General features: G+C 36.0%; 1 protein-coding gene across 8 annotated transcripts in view; it reads right to left on the reverse strand.

The window, feature by feature from the left end:
- The window catches only part of RAP1GDS1 (Rap1 GTPase-GDP dissociation stimulator 1), a 154783-nt gene that overhangs the window by 68434 nt on the left and 59736 nt on the right, over nucleotides 1-26613 (reverse strand). For all 8 annotated transcript variants that reach the window (XM_069592978.1, XM_069592980.1, XM_069592983.1 and 5 more), the window contains exons 3-4: nucleotides 15161-15283; nucleotides 9517-9642 (exon numbers count right to left, since the gene is read on the reverse strand). In XM_069592978.1, coding sequence (XP_069449079.1) covers nucleotides 9517-9642; nucleotides 15161-15283 — 249 coding nt within the window. The remainder of the gene's footprint in view (nucleotides 1-9516; nucleotides 9643-15160; nucleotides 15284-26613) is intronic.

Consider the following 26613-nt stretch of genomic DNA (forward strand, 5'->3'; position numbering starts at 1 on the left):
GTTGCCTCCCTCACATGTTGCCTCCACTTACCTGCCTATCTATAAAACTGATGCCAACACCTGAAAACTACTACTTTATCTCTTCAACAAGGCATTTACTTATTTTATAACATAGTACTTGGAAACCAATCAAGCACTGGAAAAAAGCAGCTTATTTAACACGTTCTTTTCTCTGTAAGTTTGATTAAGGTAAAAATTCATACAGTTAGATTTTTAAACACCATTTTAATAAACAAAGTGTATTTGGACATAATACCAAGCACAAAAATGTAAAAATCATAGTTCCCCAAAGTATAAACTCTGTTAAGTTCTTCAGTCGTGTCCTCTTTTGCAACCCTATGAACTGCAGCCCGACAGACTCCTCTGTCCATGGGATTTTCCTGAGAAGAATACTGGAGTGGGTAGCCATGACCTCTTCCAGGGGATCTTCCTGATCCAGGGATCAAACCCGTGTCCCCTGCAGCTCCTGCACTGCAGGTGGGTTCTTTACCACTGAGACACCAGGGAAGTCCATAAGCTGAAGGGTTATTAAATAAATATTTAACATTGCTTACACCTGGTGGATACTTTATAAGAACCAACCAAATTAATGATAATCCAACTGTACTTTGTAATTTAATTTCACTCTTTCTGCTCCTGTATTTACCACATCACACCTGGCTTACTATAATGGTTTCTTCATCTCTGCCATCTGACTTCTCTTCCTTTCCGATACAAACTGGATTCCGCAGGATTCCAGAGGAGTTCCACAGAATCCTTCTATGGAACTGAAAATGCCAATTTCAAGCTATTTCTAGTGGCTCTTTCCTGTTCACACATTCCAGTATAAGACAGCTCCATAGCCTACACACATTTTAAGTGCAAAACACACATCAATAAATGGATGTAAAATCAAGATCTCTAAGTAAACCTTCACTACCGTTTGCTGAGTTAAAAATCATATCCTTATGACTATTTAAAATATTCCTCACAGTTCCAATTCTCAACTCTTCCCCCACACCAAAGTTTCTTACCATCACTTTGCCAGTAACTTTTATTTAATAATGAGCTTTGACTTCTAACTTTACTGGGAAGATGGAGGCCATGCCAGAAAGACATTTTGACTGCCCTCTGTACTACTGTAAATATATATATATATTTTAATAGTTTCACCTATCTGGTCCTTTTTCTCTAAGGCAGAAAGTCCTTTCCCATTCTAACACCAAAGATTTCATCTCTTCTTTATTTATCCATGATGTTTCTCCAACAATCATCCACTCTAGGAAATCTACTCTGTCCTTGTACATTGGGTCCTAGTCCAACAAATAAGTTCCTGTTTCCACTAATTTAATTACTCTCACAAGGCTGCCCTTCCCACAGAGCATTACTGTCTTTTCTTTTCTCAATTCCTAGGAACTTAATACCTTTGTTTCATTTCCTCATTGCTCACCATAGCCCTTGAAATTCTATTTCTTTCTCTAGAAGATTCAACTTAGTTGTTTTTTTAAAACATGAACGTCTGTTAATTAAATCATCAAAATTCAGCTACATTTTTTTTCTTGGCAGCGCTTGACGGAGCTTACTACTCGACTCCTGGGAACCCATGACACGAAATTTGTTTCCTCAAATCTTTCAGTGCTTCCTCACAAGCTCCTTCATTTCCTCTACACTCTAATTCGGGCTGTTTGCCTCATGCTCACCTTTAAACATTTCTTCTGTTCCCATGGGTCAACCATCACTGTTACGTGAGTGAATTTCAAAGCTCTGTCACCTCAAGATTTGTACTTCAAATTCAGCCCAGCTCGAAACATATCCACCTGCTTGAGATCTACTTCTGTTGGTGTTATTCAGATCTGAATTCATGGACTCCTTCTGACCTGATACTTTCTTGGATTCTTATACATGGACTCCTTCTGACCTGATACTTTCTTGGATTCTTACACACACACACACACACACACTCTTCTCTTTCTATTCTCTTTCATTTACTCTTTAAGCTTGAAAAAAATAACCTTCCAACTGGTTATTTTTTATCTAGTCTACTGTTCAGTGGTTTTTAAGTACAAATGTGCATGAGAATCATCTAAGGAATATCTGCAAGAGTATCAATGATAGGTTAGATTATAGTCTCAGAGACTCTGATTTACTGATTCTAGGGTGTGGCCAAGAAGACATATTTTGGAAAAGTTCCCTAAGTGTTTCAGAGACATCCTTTCTCCTAAGAACAACTGCCCACATAAGACACATCTTTCTCAAATTAACTTTCTATGGGATCAACTTGAACACAACTTTTTTGTTCCAATACTTCCATGGCTCCCCACTGTACATGGGTTCCAGATATAGCTCTCTACTCTATTATCTACCTTTTAAAATGCTTTTCTGTGCTCCTGAAAAATCTGAATCCTTTCTCCACTATGTAGATGAACTGCTTCCTCCTCTGTTAAGACCACTGGAAGAGCTCCAATACAAACAGGCTCCCTCCTAGAGCTCTACTGGGTGTCCTCTTACAGCACCATCGCTGGATCCTGTTTTTACTTACTGATATACATGATTCATTACCTTGAATGCACTATAACTCCTTCAAACATAGGGGACACACTTGAACAATTAAACAGAAATGAGTATCAGCAAAACTATTTTCCCCTTCACATTATTTGCATTAGCTTTTCTAGAACAAAGGTAAATTATAAATTACAGGCTGATCCTGACCACAGATCTCACCTGAGGCTTCTGGTCCAACATAGAAATTCTCCTGAGACTTAGGAATGCTAATATCTAACTTATCCCTAGAGGATGCACAGAAGGCAGAACCTCTTGATTATCTGCTCTGATCAAGGTTCCAAAAGTATGAATTGTCTCTCCCTAAATTTTATTCTGGGGCTGTCAATTTTTTATTTTTTTCCTCAAAGTCAAATCTGGAGGGAGAAAAAATTAGAGGCAATTTTGCCCTCCACATTAACTACAAAAACTAGTAAAAACACAATTATTGCTGCAGGTCATACTTTAAATTTTTACATGTCTGTGTATATGTATTTAAGTTCATAATTATATACATTTTTTCTTTCCATTCCCTCAAGTAGGGCTGAAAGAAACAAGGTCATTTCCCAAAGAAGAGATTACGTGTGTCTCTTAGATATGTGGTGTTTTTAAAATTTTAATTTTGAAATAGAGACTCACAGTAAGCTACCAAAAAAAATTAGCAGACATGTCCCATGTACCCTCCATTGAGCTTGCTCTTCGATAACATTTATATAACTCTAATACAATATACCAACCAGGAAACTACAATCTACAGACCTTATTTAGATTTCATCAGTTTTTATATGCATTTGTGTGTAGGCACATACAGTTTAAAGCAATTTTATCACATTCATGAAACCACCGTTAATGTGGCATTCTTAAGTAGTAACTATCACTTAAATCAAATTTTATCAAATCAATAACAGGCTTAAAAATCACAGATTAAGTATATTTTCTGGTCTCAGAAATTACAACTTTGATACATTACACAACACAGAAACTGAATAGGTACAGTGAATCCAAAGTAGAAATGTATTCTGGTTTAAAATAAGCTAGGAAATATATTTAAGTCAAAATTTCTTGAAAATTTTAAGTTGTATGCTTGAATCAAGTTCAACTACCAAAAAACAACACATTTTGGCTATACTGTCCAAACAGAACTATCTTTGCTAAAGTACTCCATATTATTTATTAGATTCTATTAGAGATTTGGTCCAAAAAATAACCACACAGAAACTATTTAAGCAACTTTTGTAGAACTATTATTGAAGGTGCTATCTGCATATTTGAAGAGGAATGTGTACAGAATCACCTAGGGAGCTAATGATATCTTGATGATAATCTCTTTTTGTATTTGTCTCAACAGTTTTCTGTTTGAAGACCTACAAATTTCTCTTTAGCACAACTAAAAAATTATATAGTATATCAAGTTTTTCACCTCGGCAAATGAGAAGCTCAAATTAAACTAGTGCTCCTTATAGTAAGCATTATATCCCTGATTCTTACTAGATTTATCTCTGCCTGTCTTTATGCAGCTTCTGTTCTTTTTATCTTATTTTAAATATCCTATGTACATTAGTGTACATACGCCAGAGCATACTTTTTAGAAATAATGTTATTGAATGAATGCTTGAGTCCCCCTAAAATTCAAATAACTGATATTCTAACCCCTGAAATGATGATATTAGGAGGTAATTAGATCATTCAGGTAAGGCCTGCATGAAGAGACAGGAGAGTTTGCTTTCTCTCTCTCTCTCCTTTCTCTGTGAGGATACAGTGAAAAGGCGGCCATGGGCAAACCAGGAGTGTCCTCACCAAATACTGAATCTACTGCTGCCTTGATCCTGGGTAGATTTCCTAGCCTCCAAAACTTAGAAATAAACATTGGCTGTTTAAGCCACTCAGTCAATGGTATTTTGTTATAGCAGCCCAAACTGAACAAGACAAATGACTATATGCAAATGCTACATATTCCCTTTGCACAGCAGTTCATAATTTATATTGTACATCTATATATAAACTTCATTTAATCCATTCAACAGCCCACTTTTCCAATGAGGAAACTAAAATTCAGAAAGATCAAATGACAACTTAGTAAACGGTACATCTGGAAATCTTATCAATCTGTAATATTTCCCTTCCAAAGAGCATATTAAAATTTTACTTTTTAATAATCTTATTAAACTATATTTTATAAACAATGCACTATTTGCTTAATTTCTAAAAAAAAGGCTCCAATTACTACTCCGTTCATCCACTGATATTCATTCTGATCAAAAACCACATATTTAGTGGGTACTCTGTAACTGTCCACAAGTTTATTCCTTTATGCAATTTATTTTCTCCACCATATTTAAAACTCTTTAATGGCATGAACCTTTTATAGAGCTTATGATAGTATAGCAAAACATCATCTATCTCTAACTACTATATATTTAGGACATCTTTACAATGGAGGATTTTCATGTGATAATAGCCATAACCACTATCTCTTAAAACTAACAGCTGCCTACAGTTATTTCTTCTTAAATACATGATGCACTTTGATAATAAATTCATTAAAAATATAACTAATTGATAAAAGCTAAAAAGTCTTATTTTAAAACTTGTTTGATAATTCTACTCTAAAACTGAATACAAAAAAAAAAGTAGGACAAACATATAGACCTGCAAACACTTTAATAAAATAATCAAATATTTAACCTAATTTATATCACTGAAATAACAATTTATTTTAAATGCAAGACATAAGTATTAGTAGTTCCATATTGAATATAACTGCTATAAATATACCCTAACTATTTAGACATTTCAAAGCATGTTTGTATTATTCTTATCTAACCAATTTACATCATGAAATATTAGAGTTATTGCTAATTATTTTTAGCATTTTCAGTTAGAATAATAGATTTTTTTCTTTATTCCTTATACAGAAATAGTGTAGCATAGTTAGAATCACTAACATACAAATAGGTCCACACATGTATTGAACACTTGGGCACCCTTTCTTTTTTATACTTCTTGAAGTCATGGAAATAAACAATATTTAGTTCACTTCATAAATACTAGTTTCAGCAAGCCTGATTACCACTTCTGCTGCTGCAGCTAAGTCGCTTCAGTCGTGTCCGACCCTTTGCGACCCCATGGACTGTAGCCTGCCAGGCTCCTCTGCTCATGGGATTCCCCCGTGGGTTGCCATTTCCTTCTCCAGATTACCACCTCAGTTTGTTCAGTGAGCAGCATATAATACAAGCTTCTTAAGTGTGCACATTTCTAATAATAGGACTAATTATATAATCGCAAGCATTAATATTATTTCTATAAAGAGGTGTATTTATTTAATTTTAATATATATTATATGCAAGACATATAGGATATGTGGGTTCGATCCCTGGGTTGAGAAGATCCTCTGGAGTAGGAAATGGCAACACACTCCACTATTAGTGCCTGGAAAATCCCATGGACTGAGGAACCTGGTGCACGCACACATAATTTGAATTGTATATTATTCTTTCTCTGGTATATAAAAGGTGCAAATATTTAATTTCATGCAATCATATTCTTTTAGCCTCTACTAAATGACTTTTTAAACTAGTATTTCCAATATCAATTATTTACTGACCTCAAGCAGTAAAATCTACAAACAGAAAGCTGAGACTCTAGTCCCTAATTTATCCCTGCAAATTATAAACACTGAGTTGGAATTTAACATGAAGCTCTTCAATACTATAAGACTATTTAAGTATATGAGCAATTTTAAATATACAAAGCTATAAACACAAAATTAATCATTAGAAGAAGAAAATACCACAAAGATGGCCAGTTAAGAAGAAAGAAAGAGCTCATTTTTTTTCCATAACACTTTTGAGAGAAACATGTAATTAAACAAGTCAAAGGTATGAATTTCTGAGATTCAAGATTACTTTTCTTTATTTAAAATCACACCCCTTAGCATATCCCATCAAAGCTTTGCTGACTTCTTTCCAAACTAAAATATGATTTTTTTCTCTTCTTTGATCTAAAAGGTATTAAACTTCTTATAAAAAGAGTACTTTTGGCAAAGTTACAGGTAAAAGAATTTTTTTAAATGTTTCTTATATCAGAAGTCTGTTTGTATACTTGGAAAGAGAAATCCATAAATGCCTTGGCAGTTCTCTAGAAGCACAAGAAAAAGACTAAGCATTTTAAATGAAAAATGTTCCTACTAAGTGACTCTTTCATCTCTACATCCAAGAGAGAGACTGGGATTCAAAAAGTTCATCAGCAACAAAGCCTCACTCTGTCCCATTTAGCAGTTCTATCAGTCTATTACCTGATGTTAGGATTATATAAGACAGTTTCCTTCCATTAGGAAGAGCTCCTAAAATGGGCACTGTCAAAACTGGTAAAACTGAAATCTGACCTACTTTTTTCAAAAGATGGCCATGAATTTTGTGGTAAGTGTAATTCTTTTTACAGTTAGAGCTCTTCTTTAAAAAAGAAAAAACTTTTAACTGAAATATGCTAGCACATGTCTTATGTTTTAACTATCAAATAAAAATCTATAAATATGTACACATTGCTTAAGCTTTTATCTCTAATACTGAATTCTCTATGTTACTTTATCCATACATTGACTTTACTATGTATTGTAGGCCCAATAAAATTCTGAAGAAACCCACATTAAAAGATTATTTATTTGGAATACATTTGTAAAACAAGAATAAACTGATCAGTCCTACGGGTAAGTTTGATAAAATACACATGTAAATTTTAAATCACATGTTATTTGTAAGAAGAATTTTCCTTTTATTTACAAGGCTGTCATTTATAGCTGTCTATTCTCCTTTTAGGAATGAAGTATTACATTATTAAGGAGGAATAAGGTTAATTAATTCATTACAATGGAAGTTATTTAATACTTTTTAAAAAGATAAATCTAATTTTTTAGTTCTTTCAAACTCCCAACTGTCATAAAATGTCAATGGATTTTAATCAAATTAAAAAATCAACCACATAGCATCACATTTCTAGATTTTGTTATCATTCTTATAATTAAAGGGGCCTACTTTTCCTACAACTATTCTGGAGACTCACTGATAAGTTTATAGAATTTAATTTCAAATAAAAGGATAAGAAAGCATATAGTATTATGGAAGTTATACGCTTAAGATAGCATGGCACAGTGAACACATTTTACCACATGATTTACAGTAATAAACTGTAAAGAAATAAATTTTTTTATTTATTCATTTTAAGACTACTAACTTCATTTTCCTTAAAGAAGATCTAAAACTATAAAAATTAGTCTGTATTCACTATGCTTAATTTTCTATTCAGCTATAATTTTCACTGAATTAAATGCAAATGAAGTGGTTATATTCATAAATGAAACAAAAATATTAACTTTATAGCCTAAAGCACAGCCACAGACTTTATAGACAGTATACCTCATAAGAACAGAGTAAACGGATATGACAAACAGTATTATAATGGACTTCAGTTTCATCAAAAATGATCATCTTATTAACTAGACATTTATTACCCTAACTTTAAGGTTCTTTAGAGTACACAGGAAATAAAATTACTCTGTGCCCATAAAAATCATAGCAAGATGAGACAATAAATCACTATGGGTATTTCTTCTATTGTGCCAATGTTAAGTGAAACTCTAGAACAAAAGTACTCAAAACAGATTAATTCCTATGATATTCAAGCAATGCATAATTCAAGACTATCTAAACTGAACAAAGATTAAAGAATACTTGATAGCCTTAAAATCTAATAACAAACACAGAAGAATAAAGAGTAATGATTGTGTTCCAAATAGCTGCAATCAATCTTTACCTATTATTTTGCAGTGCTCTATTAAATGCATATTGTTAAAATTAATCATATAAAATACACATTCATTGTTGAAAGGCAATATTATAAACTATGGTGTTTAATAAAAACTCTAAATGTGAAAGCATAAAGTCATAAACATAAGCACTAAGATTCTATAAACAAAGCTAATACTCTAGGATAAGTAAGAACTGGAATGAAGGCATAGTAAGGTCAATTTATAAGCAATACTGGGGACTCAAATTCTCCAATTAAAATTCATAATAAAAGATACCTGTGTCCTCAGCTATAACATGATATTTCAGAAAAAGTAAGGAAAGAATAAATGAGGCTAGCCTTATCACTACTGCTACAGAGAAGTTACAACTGAAACCTATGGTTTCAATCTTTTTTTATATCTTTCTTTTATCATAAATGAATGTTTGTGACTTTATTGAATTAAATAAATTCTTAGGAGATGCTAAAAGTGAGTGTTTAAAAATGTGTTTTTGTTTCTGAAAATAGAAATCAAAGGAAAATCAGGATAAGTCTAAGTAAATTGACTATACTCAAGATTTTTTTCTGCTTTTCATTTGCATATATATGGGAAGAAAAGGCAGAAAATGTAAAAATTTTGCAATATCTGTACTCATACCCAAGTTCTTGCTTTCTCTTTGCCTAGCAGGAACAGTAATATTGTATAAAGTGGTAAGGATGACAACGACATTATGACAAATAGGAATGGAGTCAATGCAAGATGCAATAAACCAATCTAGCTCTTGAAAGGTAATGGTTTTTATGAGTGGCTTTACTGAATTGCAAGGAAGTAAAACGCATTTGGATAGACTTAGAAACTAAAAAATGTGTTCAGAAGCATTCTCATCCAGAGATGGTAGTTCAATAAAGCCTAACTGAAAAGATATTTTTCCCTAAAATTAAAAGCTCCAAAACTTAGAAATTTACTTACTTTCTTCTGAAAATATCATTTGTGAAATCACACACACAAAAAAATTCATGGCAGATAAGTCTTAGTTTAGAATACTATGGCCCAAATTTCCATCAGTTCAAGTTTCATAAGCAGAACTAAGTCATACTGCCCCCTCATTAATGTCTTCGGCTAGAAGAGATAGTGCTAACACTCAAAGCAGAATTATTACAAAAGTCATGACTCTTAACAAAAGTTTGTAAGTGTACCACTGTTATGTCAACACTTACGGCTATCATAACATATGTTTCCTAGAGCTCTGCCCGTTTGAAGCAGCACTTCCTGGTCTTTGCTATTTAGCAGCTGCACCAGTGGTGAAATCAATCCAGCATCCACACATGGAATTCGCATAAATTCTGAAAATAAGAGATATGGTTAATTAAAAATATAAACATTCACAATTACATAAATAACTTTCCTTAATTAGATATTTACTTATTATTAATACTTATTAAAATGTTTAAGATGGCTTGCTATTTGAAGAGTACACCACTGTCCAAAAAGTACTATTACAACCCTACTAAATATTTCATGAAATAAGTATACAAAAATGAATGGGGTCATATTTGTCTTGTTGATAGCCTCTACCATAAACCAAAACAATTTTTCATTAACTTTCATTATGCTAATTTATCACTACTTTCTTAACTGCATGTTATAAGAGGAGAAAGAGGAGGAGAATAAGATTTAAAGTTTTTACTTGCTTTTACAACTTCACTTATTAGCACTGTAGACACAAAATAGCACCTCGTTTCAGAAATATATTGTTATTATTATTAATAGATACTTTAAGAGTACAATTCTAAAAAGGAAGAAATATTCATGGACACTTTCTCTTCTGCTTATTTTTTCTTTGTCCCAAATTCATCTTAACTCTGTTATCTAGAGGAATACTTACTTTAAAAAGTATCAAATCTCTTACTGTAACTTATGCTCATAGCTATGCTCCCACATTAAACTTGTACCTGGAACTTCTTAATAATCCTCTGGTTTATGAACATCAGCACATAGTCAGTTACATCAATTTTTAGAGGATATTTTTGGAAATAAAAATTTAAACAAAATTAACCAAAATCTAACAAGTATATGCTAATATTTCTCTTCTGTTAGCAGAGTAATGATGAACCTATCAACTTCTAATTTCTTTTTTTCTCCAGTTCACACAATTTTCTTTCATTGCCAAGTTTATAGAAGAAATGTAAGCCCAGTTAATACCTCTGTTGGGTCATGTTGCATTTCTGAAGATATTTATTTTAAAAAGAAGATTCTAATCTACTTTCTCAGCCAGTCACTTAAAAAACAGCAACAACAATGTGGTGGTTAAGCAATAAACCACCATTTAAATTGGGTCCCATTTATTTTAACCAGCAGGGATTAGTGACAGGCCCTTAACAAGCCTCTAATTAAAAGTATAAATGCTACTAATTATGTCTCTGAAACAGAGCTGTCATCTACTAAAGTGTTACTAGAAGCAAGCTCTAGCAGCAGAGGTATTGAGAAACTGTGACAAACTATTATGAGGACTGATATTACTCAGTGAGATCATATGGGAATGGCAACCCATTTCAAAATCAGCTAAAAAATTTCTCAATCTATGTTATGTGTGTGTGTTCATTCTTAAGGAAAAAAGCTTAAAGATAAAAACTGATTTCTGGAAATTATACTGTGTTTCTAATGAAGTTAAAAATAAACTACTTGATATAAAAATCAAGCTACCTTGCACCTGAGAAGAATTTAGACAGTGGCTGGTCTAGGTTAACAATGTCTGGAGGGGTTTCATTCTCAAACTAGATCTGCCTCAAGAGTTCTTTGTTGTCCCAAGGTAATCCCTATCTATTCAGAGCAGTTCAAATCTGCTTGAAGTACAAGTACACGAAATACTCCTAGACCCACTAGGAATTTCTCAACATTTAGGACCAGCTCAAATCCAAGGCAGAGCATAGTGATTATAACCATAGTAGCTTAGATGTAGATGCAAACAGCAGATGATCAGGTTTCATTAACAACCAAAAAAATGCTTTACCAATATAGAACCTCACTGAAATTTAACATATATTTTGAGCACCTCTAAACAAATGAAACCTGCCAACAAACATGGACAGACATGAGAGCTGAGCCATAAAGAAGGCTGAGGGCTGAAGTTTTAATGCTTTCACACTGTGGTGCTGGAGAAGACTCTTCAGAGTCCCTTGGACAGTAAGGAGAACAAACCAGTTAATCCTCTAGAGGAAATCAGTCCTGAATATTCACTGGAAGGATTGATGCTAAAGCTGAAATTCTAATACTCTGGCCACCTGATGTGAAGAGCTGACTCACTGGAAAAGACCCTGATGCTGGGAAAGATGGAGGGCAGGAGGAGATGGGGGCGACAGAGGATGAGATGGCTGGATGGCATCACTGACTCAATGGACATGAGTTTGAGCAAACTCTGGGAGACAGTGAAGGGCAGGGAAACCTAGCATGCTGAAGTCCGTGGGGTTGCAGAGAATGACACAGAGACTAAACAACAACAAACAAATTAAAAAATTTCATGGCAATCCTTTTTGGTAACACACACATGAACAAGCTGTTTTACTGGACCAAAAATAACATATACTGGTACTTTACAAGGCCACCTGCATAGTGATTACACAATGTATAAAACTGTGTAAAACTGAGACCAGAATTTTAAAGTTTCTTCTTTTTAAAGTATAATATATGCAACTTACTAAAATAAAAAGACTAAAAATAATATCAAACTTTGAGAAACAGAGGCATACTAATGCTACTGCATTTAGCATGGCCTTCCTTTATGCTTAAAAACTGCTTTAAGAAGTCAGTGGTTCTAACAATGAAAAATTGGAAAGAGAAGTTAAGAAAATAATCCTATTTACCACTGCAACAAAAAGAGTAAGATACCTAGGGAAAAACCTACCTAGAGACAAAAGAGCTGTATGCAGGATACTGGAAGACACTGATGAAAGAAATCAAAGATGACACGAACAGATGGGAAAATATACCATGTTTTTGGAAGAATCAATATTGTCAAAATGACTACACAACCCAAAGGAATCTACAGATTCAACGCAATCCCTATCAAATTACCAATGGTATTTTTCACAGAATTAGAACAAAAAATTTCAGTTTGCATGGAAACACAAAAGACCCTGAATGGCCAAAGCAGTCTTGAGAAAGAAGAATGGAACTGGAGGAATCAACCTTCCTGACTTCAGACTATACTGCAAAACTACAGTCATTAAGACAGAACAGGAGTGGCACAAAAACAGAAATACAGACCAATGGAACAAGACAGAAAGCCCCACCTTATTTTTTCACAGAGGAGGCAAGAATATACAATAGAGAAAAGACAACCTCTTCAATAAAGGGTGCTGGGAAAACTGGACAGCTACCTGTAAAAGAATGAAACTAGAACACTTTATGAAACCGTACACAAAAATAAACTCAAAATGGATTAAAGATTTAAATGTAAGGCCAAAACTATAAAGCTCTTAGAGGAAAACATAAGCAATACACTCTTTGACATACATCACAGCAAGATCCTCTTTGACTCACCTCATGGAGTAATGGAAATAAAAACAGAAGTAAACAAATGGGACTTATTTAAACTTAAAAGATTTTGCACAGCAGAGGAAACAATAAACAAGATTAAAAGACAACCCTCAGAAGGGGACAAAACAACTGCAAAGGAAATAACTGACAAAAGATTAATTTGGAGATTAATTCTCCAAAATACCCAAGCAGCTCATGCACCTCAAAACCAGAAAAGCAGACAACCCAATCAAAAATGGGTAGAAGACCTAAACAGACATTTCTCCGAAGAAGACATACAGAAGGACAAACATGAACAGATACTCAATATCCCTCGCTATTAGAGAAATGCCAATCAAAACTACAATGACGTATCACCTCACACTGGTTAGAACAGCCATCATTTAAAAAATCTACAAACAATAAATGCTGAAGAGGATGTGGAGAAAAGGGAACCCTCTTGCACTGCTGGTGGGGAGGTAAACTGACACAGCCACTATGGAGAACAGCGTGGAGATTCCTTAAAACACTAGGAATAAAATTAACATATGACTCAACAACCCCACTACTGGGAATATACCGTGAGAAAACCATAACTGAAAGAGATGCATGTACCTCAATGTTTGCTGCAGCACTTTTTACAATAACTAGGACATGGAAGCAACCTAGATGTCCACTAGGAAAGACAAATAGAAAAGACAAAACAGAAAGACAAATATTCTCTATTAATGCATGTGTATGGAATCTAGAAAGATGGCACTGATGAAGCTAGGGCAGCAGTGGAGACACAGATGGACACAGTTGGGGCAGGAGAGGGTGGGACGGACTGAGAGAGTGGCAGGAACCAAACACATTCCCATATGCAAAACAGACGGCAAGTGGGAATTTGCTGTGGGGCGGCGGCAGCCCACAAGATGCTGGACATGACTGAGTGACTAAGCTTGAGGACAGAGAGCTCAACCCAGTGCTTTCTGACCACCTAGGAGGGTGAGACGGAGAAGGCAATGGCACCCCACTCCAGCACTCTCGCCTGGAAAATCCCATGGACGGAGGAGCCTGGTAGGCTGCAGTCCATGGGGTCGTGAGGAGTCGGACACGACTGAGTGACTTCACTTTCATTTTTCACTTTCATGCATTGGAGAAGGAAATGGCAACCCACTCCAGTGTTCTTGCCTGGAGAATCCCAGAGACGGGGGAGCCTGGTGGGCTGCCGTCTATGGGGTCGCACAGAGTCGGACACGACTGAAGCGACTTAGCAGCAGCAGCAGCAGGAGGAGGGTGAGAAATGGAAGGAAGGATTCAGAGGGAAGGGATGTATGTATACCTGTGGCTGATTCACGCTGATGTATGGCAGAAACCACTAAAGTAATTCTAAAGTTTAAAAGTTTAAAAGAAATTGTTTTTAAGTCAGTGTTTTTCTTAAATTGACTGAACTAAAATCATATACGAATATTTCTGCTACAAAATAGCCCTGAAATATCTTCTAACGCATCCCCTCTCCCTTGGATATAAACCATATATAACGGGATGGCTATTACATAATCCATGCTTTGAGGTTGTTTCTCCAGAGTATATATACGTGGACACTTAAGAAATAAATGCTTCTCACAAAGGTGAACTCAGAAAACATAGCATGTATTCTGACTTCACTACTGCAGTCAAGTGCCACGTCAGCAGGTTTGTCAGTAGGTCAGGCAAAAAAAAAAAAAAGTGAGTTTATCTGGATATAACATAAAACAACGTATACACTGAAAAACGCAAGGTCTCCTGTGACAATAAAGATCAATGACTCAATGACAATTCAAGAATCCCATAACCAAAGTAATGAACGATACAGGTATAGCAGGGACGAGCAGTGCAATTCTTTAACTGACTATTCTCTGACCGACTCTGTGCAACCCCATAGACGGCAGCCCACCAGGCTCCCCCGTCCCTGGGATTCTCCAGGCAAGAACACTGGAGTGGGTTGCCATTTCTTTCTCCAATGCATGAAAGTGAAGTCGCTCAGCCACTCAGTCATGTCCAACTCTTAGCGACCCCATGGACTGCAGCCCATCAGGCTCCTCCGTCCATGGGATTTTCCACGCAAGAGTGCTGGAGTCGGGTACCACTGCCTTCTCCAACTCTGACAGAATGGAATAGCAAATGAGAAATGTATGAACAGGATGACTACAGTCATTTTAAACAATTACATGAAAAAAAAGTTAATGGAAAGAAAAACAAAGAAAATTTTTTTAAAAAAGGTCTAATCTACAAAATGGAAACATAAATTAATAAAACATACTGACAAGTAGGGTGTAAAACTGAAGATGTTCCCAGCAGAAAAGTTCTTGAGGAAAACCTCACCATTTTTGGCTATTTCTGCTATGACGTTAGCTACTTTGGCTGTGCAGGAGGACTGTGGAATCAACAGACTTGCAAACACTTGAAGTATTCCACTTCCTTGGATTTTTTCACTTGTTTCCATATCTGAAAGAGATACATACAAAGAGCTTCAGTGAACGTCTTCAACACTAACATTGACAATTACATCTACAGTAAATTCTTTAAGAATTTTCACCATCTATAGTAGAAATTATTTATATTAAAATGTGTGCATTTATATAAAACTATCTTCAGTTCCACAAGCTGCTTTTATCTTCAGTTTTTCCCTATGCGAAACACTTTTTAATACAATCTTTTGTAAACCTACAGTCAGATTACAAAGGAATCCTTTCTGAATATACCATTTGCATACCAGAGTTACTTTTTAATGTTATTTCCAATCCTGTCTATTCAGAGTAGGAATGCTTTATTTTCTACTTCCCTTGAGTTTCCTAATAGTGTATTATTATATACATATAAATTCTATGACTTCCAATAATGCTACAGCTATTAAAAGTGGCAATTAATTACATGTGCAAAAAACTCACCTCATATCATTTTATATGGATTACCGTGTTTCTCACAAAACTTATTCAAAATACCACTAATGAAAAACGGAAGTAGTTTAGGCAGCAATAAGGCCATGGTATTCAGAATTCTGGGCTTCCCCCGTGGCTCAGCTGGTAAAGAATCCACCTGCAATGCGGGAGCTGGGTTCAATCCCTGGGTTGGGAAGATCCCCTGGAGAAGGGAAAGGGTACCCACTCTAGTATTCCAGCCTGGAGAATTTCATGTACTATACAGTCTGTGGGGCTGCAAAGAGTCATACACGACTGAGCGACTTTCACTTTCATTCTGAATTCTATACGGTTATATAGAAATTCAAGAGGCCTACTTCTTTTCTTTGTTTTCCATCTTTGTTAAACTACAAATGAAGAGCCTTTGCATGAAACCAAGCCACTTCATGTAAAAAAGTATGACCTATTAAACAGTAACTGGAATGATGTACACCTGGAATAGTAACACCCGGAGCGATGATGGAAATAAAAGCTCAAGGAAACAAAATCTAAAATTACTATTTGACTTTGAACAGTGAAGAGGAATGCCAAGTGTTTAAAAATAGGAAGTTATAAGGCTCATTAAAACATTCTATTTAGGGGGCAATCCCAAGATGACGGAAGAATAAGACAAGGAAACCACTTTCTCCCCCGCGAATAGGTCAAAAGATCACCTGTACGCGGAGTAACTTTCACAAAACAACTTCTGAACTCTGGCGGAGGACCCAGATACCAGAAAGGCAAACCAACCTCTTTAAAATGAAGGATCTGATCACTGGCTTGATGGCTCTCTTCCCTTTTGACTCTCCCTTTCCTCCCCTTAGTCACCTCTATTTCCCTCCTCTCTTCTTTATATAACTATGAATCTCTTTGGGTGTTCCTGGCTCTGGAAAGTCATTTCATCATCAACCTAGGGGTTTTGCCTTCTGTGCTGTATGGAGGGAAGACTCTTGATGTTACCATAAGAGGGGGACCAAAACCAAGAGGCAGGAGGTTCAACTCCAGAACTCTGGACCCATCACAGAACTCCTGACACTGGGGAACATTAATAGACGAAAGCCCACCCAAAAGCCTCCCATACCTACCCTGAGACCAAGCTCCACCCAAGAGCCAGCAAACTCCCATGCAAAACACCCCATGCCAGGTTTCCAGCAAAACAGGAACACAACTCTGAACGTTAAAATTAGACAGGCCGTCCAAAGCTATATCAGATTCACAGACACCCCATTTGAATGTTGTTTCTATGTGTAGCTCCTCAATATCTTTTATAGCCTTTGAATACACATATAAATAAAAGAATTCTAAAGACTTCTTGTTAAGTAAATGACAGCTGCTGTGATCAATGGAGTAGGAAATCATTTTTAATAATTTGAGAAAGTCTAAAAAATAATTATTTCTTTATAGTAAGTGCTGATTGTTCAGCTCAGTGTTTTTCAAACTGTGGGTCCCAATCCATTAAGAACCCTGAAATCGATTTGGTGAATAAGGACCAGCAATTCCTTAAAAAGAGAAATAGAATTAACAATATCTACAATAAAAGAATAGAAAAACTTTTTGTTCATGCATAGTAAGGTGAAACACTGAGTTACACATACATAAGTAACTGTATGTGCATGCTTACCGAATGCAAAATGCAGCCCTAATCATAGCTTCTGGTCAAAAAGTGAAACAGCAATGTTCTGTGCAACCAATGACTACCCAGAATTCTGGGTTAGAGAGCTTTAATATTCTTAACGTCATCAAGAGAAGCTAGAATTAACGGCTTAATCAGTAGAAAATTACATGGAAAAATTTGTAAAAATTGAAAATTGTAAAAATTCCATGGATTTATTATCTTAAAAACATTCCCTTGCAAATACTGTAGTTATGTGTATGTTTATCTATCCAGTACAAAAGATCAAGTAATCAGGATTAGTTAATGTTGAAACTCCATCCATGCATTTCCTTCTTCTACCATAGGCCTAGTACACATTAAAGCAGCTAATACCATTTTGGTTTCTTACATTTTATGTTCTGTAATAAAAAGGATTATTTTGGAGATACTTTAAAACAACATTTTCTATTAGGTGAAGAAACAGAGGTCCAGAAAGATGAAGCAAATTTGTCTAAAGTCACCAATCATACTAATCTTAGAGCATAAGGAGCAAATTCAGACTCAACTACACTAACAACTCAACGTGTATCATCTGGCATCCACTGGTGCCATTCTTCACAACAGCAAACGTACTTAAGCATAAATAAACGAAACTGTCTTTCTGTATGCTGTTACTCACTCATTTCTCACAATTCAGATTATTACAAATGTAGTTTGCATGATAAAATATAAACACAGCAGCTGTCCTTTCTTTCAGCAAGCCCATTTATAAAATACAATGTGCCTTTTCACTTTTGTTTCTGGGATTAAAAAATAAGTTTTTATGGTACCACCTGAAAATCTGACACCAAATTTCCATTAATTTATTTTTTTAAAGCAAGAAGTCAAAAGAAAAAATTTGCCACATTAAAATTCTTCCTTTTCTGACCACTGCTACCAAAAGATGTACAACCTTAGAACACTGGGGCAGACTGCCCCAGGGGTCATGTCCCACCATCTGCCGGTGCTAGGATGACAGCAAGAATCTGGCATAAGGCATGAATCATGATTAGATGTGAGGCTGAGGCATTTGTGTGTGTGGAGGCGAGGAGTTAACTGCAAATCACCCATGCATGTCTCATTTTAACTATAACTAAAAGAATGGCTTAACATCAGAGCTGATATCAGGGGCAAGGGGAATAAAAGAAAACAATACAAAACTCTTGCACTCTGATGGATTTCCATGGATTACAATCCAAAGTATTGGAAGGACAGTTGTAATACAATGAAGCAAGATTTGGGGATAGTATCTTTTTTAATACTATTGTCAGAGAAAATATAATCTGGTTTTTCATATAAATCTGATTTACCATTTAGAAAAACTGAAAAGGAGTTCTATTTACTTGCTAGCATGTGGATTTCTATGTAGGTCTAGAATTTAAATGAAACAGCTGGGAATTATCTTCTTTCATCTGGCATGAAAACAAAGAGTCAAATACTGCTTACTGTTAAACTGCCACTATCCAATAAATAATTATAAAGTTTCAGTCTCATTCCATATATGCTTTCTACACTGGCATTCTACTCCATATTACAGTGTGTATCTGTGAACTAAACATTTTTTCTGATATCTGTGAACACCCTTGAAATGATTTTAAGAGAGTCAGTGAGTGTGGTGTATGCAGGTCTAAATGAATGGCTTTCTGATGGCTTGCCAAAAAAAAAAAAAAAAAAGCCGTGATCAGGAGTTCTTTAAAAAAAAAAAAAAAAGGCACACTTTTCATTATCTTTACCCAGACCACTACTGACACTGTAAATGCACTCCTTTTAAATGTTTGCAGAAATCAATCCAACTTCCCCCCTTCACATTTAGGTGCAGCCATAAAAACGTTTGAGAATGTCTACAAATTACAGCTGGCAGTCCTTGAATTTTGAAGGACCCAGGCACGAAGGGCAACTGCTTCTCTAGAATAAGATCTGTGGGAGCCACAGCCATTATAGCACCCTTGCAGTTGTGCAGGCACTCATTCTGGTCTCTGCAGTCGTATGTTCAGACTCCGCCTGACCTCCCGAGGGCAAAAATGCAGCTTTGTTATGAAATTGCCAGAGTCAGAAAGAAAAAAAAGCAACCAGGCAACAGGGTCAGAGAAGCTTGAAAGAAAAGTAAATCAAGAAGCTGGGCTACAATGCTATAGGGAGAGAAGAAGCTAAAGCACAACTCATGTCTCAAGGCGAAAGCCAGCAGAAGGCAGGAGCAGGTGGAGTGGGAAGGACTCATAACTGAAGAGACGGCCGGAGAAAGGCTCAAGTTCCTAACAAAGCTGCCAAGTAAATACATTGAAATAATTGGCATTATAGTTATATATCAAGAGGAGGTTTTCAGGTATGCTACTAACATAAGTTGCATTTATGATGTTACGTTAGCATCTGCTTTCATGAGGATAAATTAACGAAAAGCATTTGATAACCAATTTACAGTAAATTCCAAGACAGAAAAACAAAAATGAAGACTGTTATTACTACGACTCTACTAGATTAAAAATGTACTTGGATTAGATTCACAGTATTGTTTACTTCTAGTTATAAGAACAATAGGAAACTGTTAGTTTCATTTACATGTCCAAGGATTCTTGTGACTGACTGTGAAGAGAAGACTTGGATTTGGAATTGACAGCAAGGACCAGGAACATGACTCAAGGGCCATGTGTATCCTTGTCTCTGGGGAACTATTTATTTCTCAAGGGAAAGACTTTTAGAATAAGGTATAACAAGAGACCTGGCCCCGTGCCTGAGAAATCTGATTCAAATCCAAGGCTTCATTTACTACTACACAGACAAATCCCAAATTCTCTCTCCCTTTATCCAACTAAAACAAAGCATGTGCACTTGGATATGGAATATATACCTCAAGTTCAACATTCCTCAAATCAATTCTCCTCTTTTGTTTCCTTTCATTTTATTCTCCATAGCAGTTCACAGCAGGGAACCTAGCTAAGCCAGAAGCCCAAGAAGGATTATAAAATATTCTCTTTTAATAAATGCCTTTCTACCACCTACGTTAATCAGAGTGTAAGTTCCATAGATCCCATCTGATTAGCATCTTTTGCATCTATTCTTTACTTGTTAAATTCATGTTACTTCCAGTTCTCAATTCTGACCTTTATTAAATGCAACAGCCTCCTCAAGAGTCTCCCTAACTCTAGCCTCCCTCCATCTGTCATCTACCCTGACTGCAGAATAAGCTTCTGGAAATACAAATTTTATGTCACTCCCCTACTTTAAATCTTTAAATGATTGTCTGTAACTTTTAAAGCACATCCATGATATTTTCCAACCATATCTCCTGATACTCCTCCACTGATATACTATATTCTTGCCACACTAAATTACTTATAGAGATCCAAATTAACCATTTCATTTCTTATCTTCTACTTCCCTCTCTGAAATGCCACTCACCCCACGACTTTAATTCCTACACACAGGCACAGTGTCCTCATTTAAAGGTACCTGATTGAAAGCTCTTCTATCTTTTTAAAGATACTATCACAAAAATTCATTTTTAAAAATAGCTATGTGACATAGGCATGATAGATTGTTTCCTTCATACTACAAATAAGGTCATATGATTATACTGGAAAAGTAACAACAAACCAGTTTTTCTGATACCTAATCCAGTGCTCTTCCTACCACAAATGTTAATTTAGAAGACACAGAGTACTAACAACACCTTGACCAGATTCGCCAAGTTATTATGTGGTAAATATTTTTATTTAACATATTTTGCAGCAATAAGAATTAAAGTCAAACAACTGAGTGAGAAAGGGATGCACAGTATTTTGAGACAGATAAACTGACTCAGTGGTTGAAGGAGAGAAAGGGAACTGTGTACAGAAAAATTGAAACATTTAAAATAAGATTTAAAACACATAAGAAGAGTATGCTGGGTATAAGAAGATGAAAGGGCTTGACAAATAAGAAATTAGTGTTTCTAAAAGAAAATGGAAGTACATGATGGGGAGGAGTTACAAAATGCTCTTTCTTTCACTGATGAGAACTTTTTCCTCCCCAACATGGATTTTAAGCAAATAAAAGGAATATGAAATGCAGGAGAGAAAAGGATAGATACAGTCATGAAAAGAAAGAGGGTAGAACAAAGACCTATTCGTACAATGACTCACCAACAGAGGTTTTACTAAAAGATTAAGTTGAGAGAGTCATTTTGTAAAATTACAATAAACGATTTTTGACAGTCATGCAGCCATTTCAATTCCAGAGATAATGTAAGCTGTGGGAGTTGGAGAAGTTATGTGTTTGGAAATCATCACTAGAATAAGTAGGGAGATCTGCTAGTTTTAACTATTTTCTTTAAAGTTATCACTAACTAGGTCAAAAGAGGTTGCTAAAAATTGAGCTATATAGTTAAAAAAATGGAAGATATTTACTGAGAAAGTATATACAAAGAGAGACAATACTAATGAATGTGGTAAAAGCAGAGTATATAACCAGAACTGTTCAACTACAATTTCAGAGTGACTACTGAAAATATGGTCCCTAAAAATAAAGTAAATGTGGATTTCTTTACTTCCTACTAAGAGAATAAGGATACTGTATAGTGAAACAAAGAGAATAAGGACACGGTATCGTGAAACACAGTGAAGGAATCTTTTCAGTAGAAGATCCACCTCCATCCTCTGGTGAAATACCTTGAAGAACAATACAAAGTCTACATTGATGGGCTCAGTGACATTACAAAAAGAGATCCCAGAGAAATGCCTTGCTTTTTCCACCATGTGAGGTTCTAGTGAAGACAGCCGTCTATGAAACAGAAAGCAAGCCCTCACCAAAATCTTCTGGTGTCTTGGTCTTGGACTTACCAGTCACAACTGTGAGAAATGCCACCCAGTCTAGGCTATTTTGTTACAAAGACCCAAGTGGACTAAGACACAGAGCATCCAAGTCCTTTCATAATTTGACCCCTATTCCCTTCCCAATTATCATCTCTAGCCCCTTCCCTGAATGGATCCTTTTGGCTACCTCAGTCACTCAGTCACGTCTGACCTTTGCGACCCCATGAATCGCAGCACGCCAGGCCTCCCTGTCCATCACCGACTCCTGGAGTTCACTCAGACTCACGTCCATCGAGCAGGTGATGCCATCCAGCCATCTCACCCTCTGTCGTCCCCTTCTTCTCCTGCCCCCAATCCCTCCCAGCAAGAGGGTATTTTTCCAATGAGTCAACTCTTCACATGAGGTGGCCAAAGTATTGGAGCTTCAGCTTCAGCATCAGTCCTTTCAGCATCAGTCCTTCCAAAGAACACCCAGGGCTGATCTCCTTCAGAATGGACTGGTTGGATCTCCTTGCAGTCCAAGGGACTCTCAAGAGTCTTCTCCAACACCACAGTTCAAAAGCATCAATTCTTTGGCGCTCAGCTTTCTTCACAGTCCAACTCTCACATCCATACATGACCACAGGAAAAACCATAGCCTTGACTAGACAGACCTTTGCTGGCAAAGTAACATCTCTGCTTTTCAATATACTATCTAGGCTGGTCATAACTTTCCTTCCAAGGAGTAAGCGTCTTTTAATTTCATGGCTGCAGTCACCATCTGCAGTGATTTGGGAGCCCCCCAAAATAAAGTCTGACACTGTTTCCACTGTTTCCCCATCTATTTCCCATGAAGTGATGGGACCAGATGCCATGATCTTCGTTTTCTGAATGTTGAGCTTTAAGCTAACTTTTTCACTCTCCTCTTTCACTTTCATCAAGAGGCTTTTTATTTCCTCTTCACTTTCTGCCATAAGGGTGGTGTCATCTGCATATCCGAGGTTATTGATATTTGTCCAGGCATCTTGATTCCAGCTTGTGCTTCTTCCAGCCCAGCATTTCTCATGATGTTCTCTGCATACAAGTTCAGTTTCTGTTTGAACTAGGTTTCTTCCCTGTGAAATTGTGTATGCGGCTTCCGCTGCTTGGGATGTTCTTCCCATAGTCCTTGTGCCCTCACGTTACCTAGGTAAATACACTGCATTTTCAAAATCCAGTACTCCCTGTTCCTGCTTAATCAAATCCACCTCTCTCTCCCAATATTCACACAATGCTGTCATTGTTTCCAAGGTGTCAGATATTGGTAGCTGAAGACTTGGAGTAGACGAGATTACCCACAGATGACGTATTTTTACTGAGTCCCTACTATATTGGCAGTATAAGCTAGAGGAAACAAATCATACCCTCAGTGAGCTGTCTAGTGAGAGAAAGAGAGATGTAAATAAATTATCACAATTCAATGTGACTGATACCACCATGGAAGTTACATATAATGTATAACGGGCAGCAATCACAGCTCCCTGAAGACCATGGAAATTTCCATAAATAAGGTTAACATTTAAGCTGTTTTGAAACCAATAAAGCATGTTCTCAGCAGAAAAAGGAGAAAAATATATTCTACAAAGAAGGAATATGAAAAACCACTACCAGCTAAGGCTAATAACCCTAAATTTTAATAGCATCATTCTGTACCACTGGGTGGTTTATTGTGGTTTTTTTTTTTTTGCCAGCTGCTAGAGGCTACCAAAAATGAGAAATAGGAAAGGTAGATAGGTGATACTATCAAAGGTTTAGGAAAAGGCAGGTGAAAGGAGAAAAATAAGAGAATATACCAGTGCAACACCTACTTATCCATCAGAACCTAGGTGAAATGTTTATCTCTGTGACACTTTGAAAGACTCTGATAACTATGAATTGAGTCCAATTCTCTGAACACTTTGTAATCAACTCTATATAATGTGTTACACTGTATTAAAACTTATCTATTACTTGCCTATTCAATCTCTCCAGGGCAAGGTACCAACTAACGCATGGTGGGACCCAATTAATGCTAGTTGAATAGAACTGTCCAGTCTTTAAGGAATATATACTGAATAAAAAAGACATACACAATTAATATACACTGAAATAAGTCCAACTAAAGGGATGTATTACAATGTATATTAATTAGTCAAACTTATTTAATGTGTTTTTATATGCCTTTTTTATTCAGTTATAAACTCCTTGAAGTTTGACTAAAGGGATGTTTCTGGGCTTCCCTGGTGTTCAGTAGTAAAAAATCCTCCTGCCAATGCTAGAGATGTGGATGTGATCTCTGGGCGAAGATCCCCTGGAGAAGAAAATGACAAACCACTCCAGTATTCCTGCCTGGAGAATCCCCATGGACAAAGGAGCATGGTGGGCTACAGTCCCTGGGGTTGCAGAAGAGTAGGACACTATTTAGCGACTAAGCAACAAAAAAGGGAAGTATAAGCTGTCACAGAACACTAAAGGTGGAGTAGGTGAGTTTTTATTAATGCCCTAGTTGATAACTTAATGTTTAAGATGAGTATTTATTAATGTAGAAGTTCTAATTACTTTTAACAGAAAAGAGGACTGAGCTTATAAAGACTGTCTTGTATTTTAAGAATTCTCTCATGAAGAACAGACATTTTGTTTTTAGTAGAATCACCAATCACTAGCTCCTGCAGGGACTAAACTTTTCACTTTGCATTAAGCTAATCAGGTCTTGGATTACATTTTTTCAAAAGCAAGCATATGCAAAAATATTCTTTAAACCTTCAGAAATCATTTTAGAAATTACCTTGCCTTTATCTCATCCCTCCCACATGCACACATCAGAAAGAAAAGGTGATCAATCCATAACTAAGTTATTATGAGCAAAATCAAAACATTCTGTTTGCTTCTTTAGTACAAGGAGGAGAAAAGATGTCTAACACTGAAATATGGGAAGAGAAAATTACTAGCATCTAAATGAACTCACCCCAGAGAACACTGTGTGCTGAAACCTAGAATTTAAATCCAGATGTCTCTTTAAAAAAAAACCCACTACTTGGCCTTCTGGAGTTTCATTTTGGGGTTTATCACAATGAATACTAAAAAGCAGGTCATGAAATCAACCTTAGTAAAAATCAACTATAGATTCCTTTGTGGAAAACTAATGTTAAGGGCATCATTCCTCACTAGCAGTTACACACAACTATTATGTCACACAATTCACATTGATACATCAGTAGAATAGAGTCCACTCATGATGGTTACTTTTGTATGTCAATTTGATTGAGCTATGGTATCTGGGTATTCAGTTAAACATTACTTTGGATGTTTTTGTAAGGGTGTTTTTGGATAGGATTAACATTAAAATCTGTACACAGTAAGCCAAGCAGATTGCCCCCCATAATATAGGTAGACCTCATTTTATCTGTTTAGAAGGCAATGGCAACCCACTCCAGTACTCTTGCCTGGAAAATCCCATGGACAGAGGAGCCTGGTGGGCTACAGTCCATGGGGTCGCTAAGAGTCAGACACGACTGAGCAACTTCACTTTCACTTTTCACTTTCATGCACTGGAGAAGGAAATGGCAACCCACTCCAGTGTTCTTGCCTGGAGAATCTCAGGGAAGGGGGAGCCTGGTGGACTGCCGTCTATAGGGTCGCACAAGAGTTGAACATGACTGAAGCAACTATCTGTTTAGGGTTGGAACAGAACAAGGGGCTGACAACCCAGACCTCTTTCCCACACATGCCCTGGTGTAAGAGGAATTCAGCCAACAGAATAACTCATTTGCAGGGTCACAAAATTTCACATAGTATTCTCTACTACTGCTCCAACAGCCTTGTATAACTAGAGTCAAAGAAAAAAAAAAAACTAAATGTGTTTTAGCTTTCTGAAATCCCAAGAAATTACCTAGTGCATTATTTGCTTTTTAGCTGGTGATAAAACAGCCCAAATATCCAAGTGAATGTATCTGACAACAAAAGGCACTGAATACTACTAATCCTTAGTAAAAAAAAAAAAAAATTAAGAGAATATTCTCTACACTACATAGTCCATTATATGAATATTACTTAGAATATTATACCTAAAATATATCTTACTAAAAACATGAAATATTCACATTTTCTCAGTTATTAGTGATGATTTTTGAGGAAAGAGGTTGTGTTTATTTTTCTCTATTTGCCTATTTTCTCTTTATTTTTGAAATACAGCTGATTTGTAACATTCTATTAGTTTCAGGTGTACAACACCTGAAATGTTTATAGATTATAACATTTCTATAGGTAAATGTTATAGTTATAACATTCTATGTGTTATAGATTATAACATATAACATATAAACCAATGTTTATAGATTATACTCTATTTAAAGTTATTATAAAACAATGGCTATACTTCCCTGTGCTGTACAATGTATCATATAAATAGAAATCTGTGTCTTTTAATCCCACACTCCTGTTGTGCCCCTCTTCCCCTCACTC

Source organism: Ovis canadensis, chromosome 6, assembly GCF_042477335.2.
Source record: "Ovis canadensis isolate MfBH-ARS-UI-01 breed Bighorn chromosome 6, ARS-UI_OviCan_v2, whole genome shotgun sequence".
Classification (NCBI taxonomy): Eukaryota; Metazoa; Chordata; class Mammalia; order Artiodactyla; family Bovidae; genus Ovis; species Ovis canadensis.